The following is a 14,811-nucleotide window of genomic DNA, read 5'->3' as shown; positions in this document are numbered from 1 at the left end:
GGTGACATGCCTGTAGTTCCAGCTACTTGGAAGGCTGAGGCAGATGGATCGCCTGAGAATATGGTAGCTGTGAGTGTGCCACTGCAATCCAGACTGGGGGACAGAGAGACTCTTGACAAAAAATTTAAAAAAATTAAAAGACCAACTGTTTAAAAGTTTGTGACCATATTGTCTATCAGGTAGTCAGCTTTCAGTATAATAGGGAATTTTTGATGTTTACAAATCATGCTTTAAAAGATAAATATCTGAGAGCAACAGCACATATAAGATGTTCAGAAGTTACTAGTTGTAAAATGGGCTGCTAACCGGATGAAACTAATGAAAGGCAACATTACATTGAACAAGAGGATGAGGTGGCTCATACCTGTAATCTTAGCACTTTGGGAAGCTGAGGCAGGAGGATCACTTAAGGCCAGGAGTTTAGAGACCAGCCCGGGTTGTATATTAATACTACGTCTCTACAAAAGATAAAAAATTTAGTTGGGCATGGTGGCACATGCCAGTAGTCCCACTACTTAGGAGGCTGAGGTGGAAGGATCACTTGAGCCCAGGGGGTCAAGGCTGTGGTGAGCCAAGATTGTGTCACCACACTCCAACCTGGGTGACAGAGTGAGACCCTCTCTCAAAAAACAAAACAAAACAAAAAAGCAGTAAAGCATAAGCAGATAGTGAGAGTTCCTACGTGTTCTGTAATTTATTATTTATAGTGCATCTGAAATGATTGGTATATTTAAATATTGTTAGAGTCATGTTATTTTGAATAAAATAACCATAATTTATTGTTTTTAGAAGAGTGCTACTGAAATAAACTTGAATTCCTATTTCTTTTTTAAAAATCTCTGTTTTACAGATTCATTTTTAAAGAAATTGATAGGCATTTCATCTCATCTGTCTTAATCCCACATCTCTGCTGCCTCCAGAATACTACTACTTGGATGTTCTGCCAGCAGCTAAGTCAGCTGATCAGAATGTTATCTTTTCTAATTCCAAAATGTCACCTTTCAACTTTATTGCACTACCATCATGTTTGAGATGAATTTCATTTACATCTCAGGGTTACATTTGAGTACTTTTGTGTGTGTCTGTTTTTGGCTCACAGTTTCTAGTCCATTGTCCTGTAGAAAGTAGGGCTGCCTTCAAGATCACAGCAATATCTCCCTAAATTGGCTTCACTGCCTTTGGTCTCTCCCATTTGTTTAGTTTACAGATAATTTACAGATGCTATGCAGCTTCCCTGATTTAAATATTGGAAAAAGATTTGCTTTTTGAATATTATCTCTAGTGTTTTGCCAGGTCATTTTAGACTTTTAGAGCTCTCTGTGAAATGGGTGCTTTCTTTTTCCTTCTCTTCTCAAACTCCTTTTTTTTTTTTTTTTTCTGCAACACAGTTCATAAACTTGAAGTCTGAGGTTCAGAATCACAGATCTGACACTTACTTGTCTAGTGACCTTCGAGTTAGAGACAGTACATGTATAGAACCCAGGATGGGGGTCTGGCAGTAGTAAGTACTATTTTTTTTTTTTTTTTTTTGAGTTGGAGTCTCACTCTTATTGCCCAGACTGGAGTGCAGTGGCACGCTCATGGCCACTGCAGCCTCGAACTGCTGGGCTTAGGCGGACCTTCTACCTCAGCCTTACAAGTAACTAAAACTACAGATGCATACCACTATACCCAGCTAGTTTTTTGTGATTTATTGTAGAGATGCAATCTCACCAAGTTGCCCAGGCTGGTCTCAAACTCCTGGGCTCAGGCAATCCTCTCGCCTCAGCCTCCCAAAGTGCTGGGATTACAGACTGAGCCACCGTGCCTTGCCAGTAGTAAGCACTTCTAATGGTAGTTTAATATTTTCTTTGCATCCATTCATGGCCATAATCATGTCCAAAACCCAGCTTAATTACCCTTGAATTAACCCTTGTTCATACACTATCTCAACTCTGAAGTGTTCTGTTCACATTGATACGTTTCTTTGTGTCTCCTCTTCATAGCAGATTGTAACATCTGGTTATATATTCTTCCCCCAACTGTCAAATATAGTTGTAAAATGGGCTGCTAACCTGATGAAACTAATGAAAGGCAGCATTATATGGAACAAGAGGATGAAGTGACTCATACCTGTAATCTTAGCACTTTGGGAAGCTGAGGCAGGAGGATCACTTAAGTATAGTATAGTATATAGTATATACTGTATTCACTGAAGGATGTTGATTTGCAATGAAAGCAACTCTGCAGTTTTCTCTAATTTAGAAGAAAAAACAATTTAAAAAAATCCTGAAAAAATACTGTCTGTGCAATAAATGGCAAAACAGAAACATTCTAGGAAAACAGTGGCCCTGAAAAGTTGATATGGTCAGGTGTGGTGATATGTTTGTAATCCCAGCCCTTTGAGAGACCAAGACCGAGAGGAGTACCTGAGCTCAGGAGTTTGAGACCAGTCTGAGCAACAAGTCGAGATGTTATCTCTATGGTAAATCAAAAAATTAGCTGGGTGTGGTGGCGTGTGCCTGTAGTCCCAGCTACTTGGAAGGCTGAGGTGGAAGGATCGCCTGAGCCCAGCAGACTGAGACTGCAGTGGCCATGAGTGTGCCACTGCACTCCAGCCTGGGCGACAAGTGAGACTCTGACTCAAAATTTTTTTTTAAATGTTTAAAAAGTTGATACGGTGTCAGAAGTGTAATAGATTTTTTTTTTTTGAGAGACTGGGTCTCACTGAAAAAGCTTTTCTTAAAAGAACAAAAATTTCTTTTTATAAAAAATACGTTTTCACTTTTTCTCACACTTACTTTGTTTCTTTATATAGGAAGCATATGAGAAGACCAAATCTCTCGTTAGGCACTTTTTAACCACAAGGTGGAAGCATCACGTTGGCAGAACTGAGGTATCCACTATGGGTAGACACCTAACAGTGCTGGGAGACTACACCAAGAGAAACTGCTGGCCTAGATAGCAAAAAAAATAATGGGAGTTCTATTCTCAGTTGTTAAAAAAAGAAACAAAAATCCCTTCACATTCCTATCCTAAAATATTTAACTGTGCTCCTTCAGAGAGATTCATGAGACAGACACTGCATACAAATGCTATGTATTTTTTTTTTTTTTTTTAAGATGGGGGTTTCATTATATTACCCAGACTGGCCTTAAACTCCTGGGCTTGAGTGATCCTCCTGCCTCAGCCTCCAGAGTAGTTGAGACTACAAGTACATGCCACTGTGCCCAGCTCCAAAAGTAACTGTGCTTTAGTGTTGAAGGACAAATGTCCTTAACTTCATCAGTTAGGAAAAAGTTTGCTATGATCTTAGACCTAAGTGTATGAACACTGGAAAGTTTAATGAAAATGTAAGAGGGTGTTGCAATCACTTGTGTATCTAAAATTTGAGGTTCCATTCTATAAGCCAGTTGCATTTCTTTCATTATAAAAATAGCAGTAAATAAAAAATTTCAAAAATGAAGTAGGAAAACAAAAATATAATTCTACTATCCAAAAATGGACTGGTCAATTGTTTATACTTTTATTTTCATTTACTTTTTTCCCTCATGTCTAATATTTGAGCATTTTAGTTAATTTTGAAACTCTACGCCAAGCATGGTGTCTTACACCTGTAATCCCAACACTTTGGGATGCTGAGGTGGGGGAATTGCTTGAGCCCAGGAGTTCAAGACCAGCTTAGGCAACATAGCGGGAGAGACCTCATCTCTGCAAAACATCAAAAGATTCACAAGGCATGGTGGCACGTGCTTATAGTCCCAGCTACTTGGGAGGCTGAGGTGGAAAAATTGCCTGAGCCCAGGAGGTTGAGGCAGTGATGAGCCGGGATCATGCCACGGCACTCTAGCCTAGACAACAGAGTGAGTCTCCGACTTAAGCAAAACTCTACCTTACTTTTGGGGAAGGGGAGATTGTAATAAGTCTGCCTGAGGGTTCCTAGATAATGAATTCTCTTTTGAAAATAGAAAAACTGATCCCTTTTTTTCTAACTTGATATAGTTATCATTTGAAGAAAATTGGCACATGTAATTTAGCCATTTCATACTCAGTCATGTCTTATTTAAAAATTATTTAGCATACTTGAGAGGGCAGATGTAAGCTTGAGCCCAACCTCTGTCCTATGGCTAAGTCGATACTAGCAGGGGTTTGCAATGATGAGGGTTAGGACTGTTCATTTTCCAATTCCAATTGGAGACAAATTCTTTGCTTAAAACTGTGCTCTGTGTTTCAGAAGCACTTGGAAATCAATAAAATGTTCAGAACAAAAGGCTTCTCTCTGTAACAGCATTTTCCAATGTGGGTTTGGAAGTCTAGGTATGTTAGTTCAAAGGGATGGTACTAAGCTAAATTATTTAAGGAAGTGGTTCCATGACTAAGTGTGTTTGAAAAATCTATTTCTTTCCTACATGATTTCTCAGATCTTTTGCTATATTAATGTAAATTGTGAATTTTCAAAAATTGTTTTCTGACCAGAAGACATACTTTTTATTCATCATCTTATCTGTAGAACATACCACCCCATGATACAAATTAACTTGGAATATATGTAATATAAATAACAAAAAGCATTATAAAATATTCTAGAAAAACGATCTGGACTTTAGAAGAATTATCTGGACTTTGAAGAGCTGTTACAATATTATTGGCTCATAAAAGGTCATTAAAGTTGGTCTTTCACAGGCTTTATTTGGTGGTAATCAGTTTTCTCTCTGATGGACTTTGTTACACTTGCATGAGTATTTATTTTCAAGGCAATATAATGGAAAGAAACAGCATTCACTATTTATTATGAATATTAGTTCTTTATTGAGAATTAGAAATATTCTAAATTTACTGAATTCAGAGGTAGTCACGGCCCCTCCCCCATAAACTTTACAGTCTTAGACAATGTAAATTTTAATAAATTCTTAATTATAGTACAAAAGAAAGTCACCAGGAAAACTTGTAAAATCAGCTATAAAACATCTGTAAAAGGCTATGGAGCACTTCATATGCTAAAGTACCATAAATGATCCATGAGCAATACAGTACAATATCTGCCTATTAGTTGATATAATGCAACATCTGTAACAAACTCAAACTTCTGTTTTAGGTACAGTATTGTGAACTTTTGGTGCTTTTTAATCTGGTCATCATGTTCTCCCTCTTCCCTCATCTAAAGTCATGAGGAAAATAAAAAGGACCTGTCATAAAATAAACATCAATCGTACTGTTACCATATAGAATAGCAACCAAACTTCTCAACAAGCAGTGTGTCCTGGTGCAATAAGACAATATGCTGTGCTGATTTTTCTGGATTCCCTAGGAAAACATACTTCCAATCCAGCATCAAATATTTTTACTTTCTAAACACAGAACTAACTTACATCATTTTTAGAAACAGATTACAAATACAAAATTGCTTCTGGAACAAAACACAACATCAATTTCTTAGACTTTCAGAAATGTTGAGAAGAGGCTTTTAACATTTCTGATACATCCAACAGTTCAAGTCTAAATGTAATAAATTAAGCACCAACATAAACACTGACACTTATCTGCAGGGACTTAATTAACATAAAAAAATACTACTCACCATTTAGATTCATTCATTAACATTTACCAAAATTTGAGTAGGTACATAAGCAAAAGCTAGGTTACTTCATGAAGGTTTCCTTAAATATTATTAAGTGATTATTTTAGCTAACAGATGTTTCGGTTTTAGATAAATTCTGTTTATGTCTGAGGCAAAATATTTGGCCTTCAATAAGACATATTCTACTGCCTTCAAAATGTTTATCTACCTGAGTGTTAACCTTGCCATTCCTCCACCTGGACAAGCACCAAAAATGACCAAAAAATGAGGCATCTCCAACTATCATTTCTAACAGTCACAGAAGGACTCCTCAGCAGGGGTCTTAATTTTACAGATAAGGAAACTGAATGAGTGGTGGATTTGAACCCAGGGCTCCTGCCTTCTAATTATTATTTCCCTTATGCATTTTTTCCTGTCTTGAAAACCTTTATCATGTTGTTTCTTTATAAAAGGAATTATACTTGAACTCAGAGCCTGAGAGTCCTAAGAGGGAATGGTTGGAAAGGTTATGCAGGGAGGGGTTTGAGGATGTGGTTTGACCACAGTCAGAATACCATGATTGTATTTTGTTAGCCTTTAAGTGATTTTCAGTTTAATTATGATACAAATTTCTGATTTTTTTTAATCTTTTTTTTTTATTATGGTTTTGTGGGGTACAGTTAAGGGTTAGGCAAATTTCTGATTTTAAAAACATTATTTCAGTAAGAAATTTACATTAAGGCTCATAAACCAATTCAGATTTTAGTTCATGTACTTTCAGAAACTGCTGTCTTAGAAAAGTTAGAACTCAGACTCAGAGTGCCCAGTTGAAAAATTGAGGCTTGATGGCAAATCAAGCTTAATCTTATATACTTTCATTTGTAATATACCAATGTAACTTTCTGCAATATATTAATATATATTTTCATGCATATAATAAATTTTTATTTAAATAAAAATGATCAAGATATTTGGCTTATGAGATTTTATAAGTGGTTAAAAGAAAGACTACAAATTGTTTATATTAGCATATATGATTTTGTGCATGTAGAATACACTCGGCACAGAAGCATTCACCATGTACAAGCCCGGTATGGTTTCATTTCTAGATCCTGTAGAACTTTCAATATAAAGAACCAATGCAACTCACTTTGGATGAGTGATACACAGCACTTAGAAATCTGCCTACCAGAGTTGCTATAGGCTTTTTCTGTTTGCCGCTTCCCCCCCTTAATTCTTACATGTAATGGTTTTGGATAGGATAATGCTCAGAGAATGTAAAAACCTAAAACATTGAGTATTAATGGTAAAAAATTATTTTCATTTAAAAAAGGGTAGATTGTAGTGCTGTTTAGAGGTGGTAACATAATACCTTTACTGTCAACCTTAGGATAAATTCAAGGTCCAATAAATAATGTATTTAGAATTTTTCTTGATTATATACATGAAAACACTCTTGTCAGTATTACTAGTGAGTTGGAGATTGCCAAAGCATAAGATCTAGTTTCATAAAATGATTCGGAGCCCTAGACAGTTTCGGGGAGGGTCTGGAGTAGCAGGTTGCTGGAACTTGTTCTTTCATTCATTCATTCAGTACCTAATATGTGCCAGGGTCTGATGATATAAAATGAATTTTTTGAATAAATGAAATAGACTTTGACCTCAGAGTTCATACTCTACTAGAAAAGGCACATATGGAAGTAGAAGTTCATACTACAGTGGCATAAATCCAATAATCAAGACAGCAAGTTTATTTTGGGGAGCAAAGAGGAAGGGCCCCTAGGGGGTAGAATGGAACTGAGTGAGATAAGGTCAGCAAAAGCTTCTTATGGAGCTGATACCTGAACTGAGTTTTAAGAGAAATGGGAAAGAAAATGCAGTGAGTCGGGATGGCATTCCAGATACAGGGACACACACAGCATGCCATGTATTTATGAACTATATGCAGCTGCTGGTTTTTGCTTCAAGTACCTCCCCTTCTTCAGTGCTGTGTGAGGACAGACTTGAAGAGGAGAAGGCTGGGAGCAACAGACCAGTGAAGCTGTTGCAGTGGTGCAGGTGAGACATGAGGGCCTAAACTTTGCAGTGTCAACAGCTATTAAGAGGAGAGGGCAGAATTAATCAACATTTATAATTAATGCCAATCTTTAGTTACTTACTGAACATACGGCATGAGGAGGAGAAAGTATCAAGGATGATACCTGGGTTTCTAGCTTGGTAGTACCAAAAATAGAGACACAGAATACAACAGAAAGGTAGCGGGCGGGGGGTGGGGCATATGGTATACTCAACTGTTGATTGAGTTTGAAGTGCCTTTGAGTTACATCCAGGTGGATGTGTCCAGTGGGCAGTGGGATGAGGATATAAAGCTCTCTAGAGTCTAAAGTTACACCTTTGGGGTCATCTGTATAATGGGGCTGCAGCATCCCCATGCAGAGAGGCAGGGACACTAGCTCTAAAGGGAGAGGGGCTTACTTAACCGACATTGCTTTAGGCCTCAGGAGACAACCTTTTCATCCCATCAGACCTGTATTTTCTTGGGCCACTGAGACATGGTTGCCTATTTTCTCTCATATCTCTTAGAACATTTGCAAAACTATTTTCAGTCCTCTGATCATTTCTCCCTTCTATGAGAACTAATTTTATATGGCACTTACTGTCTCTTGACATATAGATTCACGGCAACGTCTTGTATATAGGAGGTGATCCATAAGTGTTCACCCTTATTGCTTAATCATCTGGCTCTCTGGATACGAAATTAGCTCATTTTTTTCTTTAAAAATTTTCCCTGGCAAGTATGTAGAGCAACTTTTTTTTTCCCCTTGCAGGAACTTCTTTTTTGCTTCTCAAGTTTAGCTTCTACTTCAAGATGAATTTAAGTATATAAATGAGCAGTACTTGCTAGGTGTCTTCCGTTCATTATCAAGACTGAATCGTTCTTTTCATCATCACCATGTAGTGGCTATTGCAGGATCTGGAAACATCCCTTTCTCTCCATAGGGAAGACTGTGGAGTTCATCCAGTCGAGGTCCCATTAGAGGGCGTCAGGGTTGTAGTATAACCTGGCGTGAGTAATCCCTGATTCCATGTGGTGACAGGGGCTGAGGTTCACATTTTACTTTATTTGAAAAATACGTGCAAAAGAGTCACTAAAAATAAGAACAAACTAGGCTTTGTTGCAGCTGAGTAGCTCAACAAATTTCTGTACAGGGGAATCATTGGGCATGAAGGATTTGATACCAGGACAGAATCCAACTGCGCTTGGAATGGAAGTAGAATATCCTTTTTAAGGGCACTGAAGTTCTGGGCTTTCTCCGGAATAATCACCTTTGTGAGGTGTGGATCATGTCCAGGGACTGTAACCTGAGAAGAAACAAGAAACAATTGTATGAGTGATTTCAGATGTTTTGTGGTGCCAACACTGAAAACACCAATATCCACCGTGAATACGCAGCCTTTGTGCAATGCATGTAACAATCTGCTGAACTTCTCAGACTAGTAACAGACTCGGTCCTGCTCGTTGAGTTCTCCAGTGCTTGTTGATGGAGCCCAGAGTAGTTAATGCTGCTGCCAAGAATCACAAAATGGAATGAAGTCAGAGGCACATACCTTATCTGAGGATGTAAGTCAGGAGAAGGAGGCAGTGGGCTGATTCTGCTACCTTCATTTTCATGGCACACAAAGATAGAGTTAAACTATTTCCCTTTGTTCCAAATCTGCATTTAATATCCTTAGTGGATTGTAAGTGGAATTATTTCCTCAATGTGCTCCATTTCTTTGTAGCTGAATCTAAGTGTATAAGTCTATTGCTTTCTTAGAAAGCTTTTATTTCATATGAGTCTGAATTTTCAGCTAGATTTGTTAGTGGAGGAAATGACCAGCCTGAGCAATATAGTAAGACCTCATCTCTCCAAAAACTCACAAAATTAGCCAGGTGTGGTGGCACATGCCTATAGTCACAGCAACTCAGGAGGCTGAGGCTGCAGTGAGCCATGATCATGCCACTGCACTGTCTGGGCAATGAAATTATAAAATACCTTTAGTATATTACCTAATTATTCTTATTATTAAAAAGGTTGCATGTTTTAAGTCACAAAATATATCATAAGAAATAGGATTTGGCTTCTATTTTTAAAAATAATTGTCATCGGGGAAAAAAACATGGATTTTCTGGTTTGTGCCTATTATTTCCACCTCCTCAACCCCTGCCAATTGCAAGCTTGACACTGTCCTTTCCTTCTGTCCTAATGTATAAACTAGATTTATTTTAGATTCCTTTTTGGTGAGTAAGAATTGAGAATTCTATAATGTTTTAATAACAATAACTAGCATTGTACACTTACGTTTATTATATAGGACCCAGGCAAGAGAAGGAGATAATACTCTCCAAATTTGTTGGTTCTATAGGGGCAGACATGTTTCCTGTCTTGGACTTCCACAATTACATTGGGTAATGGATTTCCATTTTGATCAAAAATTTGACCCTTTACACCTGCAAGTCAAAAAGAAAATTAACTATAAATACCACATTTTTATGGCATAGGAAAAAATTCTTAGAAATATTTAAAAAAATATACCCAATATTTAGATCAGCTGTTCTGAGTTGTTAAAATGATAGAGAAAGGAAAGTAAAATTTTAATGTAACTTAAAATACATTTAAGCTGCTAATCTGATTTGTAGCTTAAATTTGTTTGTTGTTGGATATTCTGTTATCGAACAGAGAGAACACAAATCCAATCCTGTCATTTCCACATTGCCTACTCAGTCCCGAAACAGTACTGTATTACCATTGGTGGAGTCCATAAAATTCTCAGTGAAAACAATGGCAATGCAGTAATTTACAAGACACTTACCTATGCCAGGGACTCAGTGGTTTTGTCTTGTGGTCAAACTACGTGGGAAGCAAAATCTCAAGCACGAGTTTCCTTAGAAACATGGAGTCAACTGACCAGTAACAGCAGCTAATATTTATTGAGTGCTTATTATATTCCAGGCTCTATGCTGAGTGCTTAATGTACATTTTCTCATTGAATCCTCACATCAACTCTATGTCATCAATTATTATCATGATTTTACAGATGAAAATAACTAAGACTTTGGATTATTAAGAAAACCTTCTCAAGCCCTCACAGCCAACGAAGAGGCACACCCCAGAGCCTACACTGAATCTGTCACGTTGTACATATCCTCTACCTCAAAATTTCGGGAGTATGAATTTTAAAAGGCCACTTATATTTCAAGACTCTACTTATTTTAAATCCTACAGTTCACATCCAGTTTGTTTACTCCAGTAACAAATCATAGTACCTTAAGGTGAAGCCACCTAAACCCAGTGACATAAATAAGAAAAGTCTACAGTGCTAAGATGACCTTGAACTATCCCCAGACAGTTATACTCAATAATTATTTCTTAGGAAGAAAAATATGAGATGCATATTAAATAGTTTCCCCCAGAAGAGGTTAAATTGAAAAATAAAAGCTTTGTTATTTAGCAAGGCAATCTTTATCCCTAATATTAAACAAACGTCTATCCGACCTAAGTTGCCTTTTACTTGCTTTCCTAAGTTCTGACTCTTTATTTTTTCCTTCCCGAGAAGGAATTATTAAATGCCACATTTCCTTCTTACTTTCTCAGTACAACTAGGTAAACCTATAGTCTCTTGTAATTTGTTTTTCTTTGGTTTCTCTCTCACTCTCTTTTTTAAGTCCCATTTATATTTATTTGTACTGCTCGGTATACATCCTTTTGATCTTTAGGTAGTACCCAACTGTAAATTGGTAATAATTTGGTAACCTGATTATGCATTTATTTGTTGGGTTTCATGGCATTATTTTTGAAGAGCTATTTGCCTCACGCCTTTCTTAGGAGGACATATGTAAAAAACATGACACATAACAGTCATCATAGCTCAGTGTGACAGAACGAACCCAGTCAGGTCTCAGTCTGAATCCCAAGTCACTAAACATTCCCAAAACTCAATTTCATCACCTGTGTGATAGAGTTGTAAAGGATGGTTGTGAAGACTAAATGCAAGAAACACAGAACAGGAAGGTCAACAAATATTAATACTTTCTTGCCTCTTATTTGGATACAAAAAACTATGCAAGTGGAAAAAAAGACTATGACTATATAAGCTTGGAGTTAAAACAGAGATATCAGAGACGTTTCTGGAATCTCAATTCAACTTTGTTTTACAAGAGCAAGAATATGTGATAGAAGAAGCTATGTATAGTTTTTTCTTCTCTATGGCTCTGAGCTAGTTTACAGTCTTCCCACTGCCTAGAAAATCCATGTATTTGAGCAAGATAGTTTGTGCTGATTGGTGGTGGTCTGTTGACATCTTTTGTATTTTTCATTGACTTCTCTAAAGCCAACCAAGTCATACAAAATCAAACGCATTAAAAATGAAAGCAAAACTAACTTTTAAACTGGCACTTCATCATCCTTTAACATCTAAGATAATGCTGAAGTAATATCTAGGGTACCAGTCATAAGTAGTTGGTAGAAGACACCAAGAAAAAAGTGTCATGGTATCTTATAAAAATTTAGCAAAATTATTCTTGGCTAGAACAGACAACTTTTTTGACAGCTGTATGAACAATGATTTTGGACAACCTTAGGTACCCCTATAGCACCTATGTACCAATATATGCTGCATGAACAAAGGTTCCAGTTAACTTGTAGTCTGCCTACCCTCAAATATGGGAAAAGAATAAATAATTTAGATTTGAGGAAATACCTAAAAGTCTTAATAATCCAGTTTGGCTCTCATCCACCATCTTCTAAAAACCCTAAGACTCACTTCCATGTGACCCTTACCTAAGCCTAAAGAGAGTTCTTCAAGCTGTGGAGGCCTGGGGTATCTGAATGTCACTCTGTTACTGAGCAAACACAGACCATGCTTAAATATGGAATTTCTATTCAAAGGAAAACCCCTCCCACCAACCAAATTAAAGCTTTCTTTGGCTTGTATATGTCTTTACAATATTTTGTCCACATACTACCACATCTTTTACTTAGAGGCAAGTAATAGTTTTACCAGAAAATATGACTTATCTCTGTATGCTAAAGTTGAAACATTGAAAAAAGACAGGTAGACCCAAAGAGATGCAGAGAGGGCCAGCACTATTATATCAGAAAAACAAAAAAAGAAATTTTGAAAATGATCACATAATACACAAAGGAGAAGACATAAAACCTGAAACTTAAATTCTGTGGCCTCATCTGGAGATCTGAGGGAGAAACGTAGAACTCTCTTTCCCCTGGAAATGTATTAGAGCCTCATGAATAAAAAGTCTTTGTTGGACAAGAACTGGAATCCTGCATCTACTGGCCACAATTTAGAGTCAGAGCTGGGATAGTACTTGGGAGACTGCTTGTTCACACCCACGTCCCCAGTCACAGTTGCCACTATTTTGGACCTGATGACAGGCCCATATCTTGTCCCACAGGCTTCTGGGACTCAGCACACACCAGATTCTCTTAGGTCCAGGTTGCTGCGACCCATTGCCCAGACTTAGATTTCTGGGTGCTGTGAGCCACTCCCCAGACTTCTGAGTTCAAACCTGTTTTGAGGAATCAGGGGAGAGGCAGGGCAGCAGCAGGTAACATTGTATCTTGCTCACCTTGCTCCTCCGTGGAGAGAAGAACATGCGGAACATTCTAGGCCCCTCTAATTCAGACTTGCACTCCTTGACCTTAATGCCTGCAGACACCCTCCTCCCAACCCACACCTAAGTAAATCATCCTCTAGGCAGGACAATATGGCACCAAGGAACCCAAGTTTAGATGAATTGAGGTCCGCATTGAGTTTCAATGGAAAGATAACCCCACTGAAGATTTTGAGCAAGCTGGTGTGTACTGGGTATACACCATACACATAGCAGGGCAGATGCTGTGACTCTCAGCTTTCAGTTGACTCAACTGAGGTTCAGACACTTACTCAAGGGTACAGACATGGCCAGATGACAAAATAGTTTGGGCTTTACCCAGGCCTTTGCCCTCTTGGCAAGGTCTTTCCACTAAAGCAGGAGGCTTTTTTCCTCCCCTAGAAAAGGTGGTTTAGAGACTTCCAGATGGGTCAAAATCTCAGAAAATTAGAAGCATCCTAGTAAGTGGTGAAACTGAACCAGTGAATGAAACATGGCTTGACAAATATCAATACTTTCTTTTTTTTTGAGTCGGAGTCTCACTCTGTTGCCCAGACTGAAGTGCAGTGGCCGCTCCCGGCCACCACAGCCTCGACCTGCTGGGCTCCGGCGATCCTTCCGCCTTAGCCTTCCGAGTAGCTGGAATTACAGGCGCCCGCTGCCACACCCGGCTGATTTTTTTTGATTGATTGTAGAGATGAGGTCTCGCTGCCCAGGCGGGCCTCGAACCCGCGGGCTCAGGCAATCCACTCACCTCAGCCTCCCAAAGGCGCGGGATTACAGGCTGAGCCACCGAGCCCGGCTAATACTTTCTTTAAACCAGAACAATACTAATAAAGAGGTATTTTATCCCATCATTCACAAACAAAAATATTATTTGGCTCCTTATTGGACACAAATGGGGAGAGAAACTCTCTATTAAAGTAATAGTAACCATATTATATCAGTGTTTTGAAAAATAATTTCCTTATTAAACCATACCATGCTTATATCTGTAACCACAAGGGGGCAGGGTTGGTGTGCTAATATATCTATAAATCTAGCTATAGATTTTTTTTTTGAGTTGGAGTTGCACTCTGTCACCCAGGCTGGAGTGCAGTGGCACGGTCACAATACTAAGCAAGAGAGAACCCAACAGTTTGATTATATAACGAGGAAGGAGAAAGACCCAATAAATTAAAAATAAGTATTAAGATGCTGGTGACAAAGATGGCATTTTGCAACATCCCCTATCATAGGGAATCAGCCTCCTCCATAAGTCACTCATCCAGTTAGACACAGTCCTGTGGGTTTACCAATAACCTTTGTGTACTTCTGTTCGGGTCAGGGATGGAGGCTAGGGATTAGGTATAAAAAGAGGGTAGGGCATGTGTTTTTGGGGATGCGCGGTTAAGGGAGGGTCCTGATTATCTTTGTACTCAGCCCTCTGGTCTGGTGCTCCCCTCCCTTATCCTTCTCCATCTTCCTTGTAGCAGGTGGAAAACTTGGGTGTGAATCATGCAGGGAATTTCAGTAATGATGCGATTATGCAGTAGGCCCATGCAGCAGACCAACACACACACACACACACACACACACACACACACACACACACACTCACATACACTCACACACTCTTCACTTT

General features: G+C 38.4%; 1 protein-coding gene across 1 annotated transcript in view; it reads right to left on the bottom strand.

The window, feature by feature from the left end:
* Nucleotides 1–8,638: 8,638 nt before the first annotated feature.
* The window catches only part of CPM (carboxypeptidase M), a 79,032-nt gene continuing 72,859 nt past the window's right edge, over nucleotides 8,639–14,811 (bottom strand). Inside the window, exons 7-8 of the mRNA XM_008066629.2 lie at nucleotides 9,880–10,028; nucleotides 8,639–8,899 (exon numbers count right to left, since the gene is read on the bottom strand). Of these exons, the coding sequence (XP_008064820.1) occupies nucleotides 8,657–8,899; nucleotides 9,880–10,028 (392 nt within the window). The 3' untranslated portion in view covers nucleotides 8,639–8,656. The remainder of the gene's footprint in view (nucleotides 8,900–9,879; nucleotides 10,029–14,811) is intronic.

The sequence above is a fragment of the Carlito syrichta genome, unplaced genomic scaffold (assembly GCF_000164805.1).
Source record: "Carlito syrichta isolate Samal-C Ts95f unplaced genomic scaffold, Tarsius_syrichta-2.0.1 Scaffold309041, whole genome shotgun sequence".
NCBI lineage: Eukaryota > Metazoa > Chordata > Mammalia > Primates > Tarsiidae > Carlito > Carlito syrichta.
This window is presented reverse-complemented; position numbering and strand designations above follow the sequence as displayed.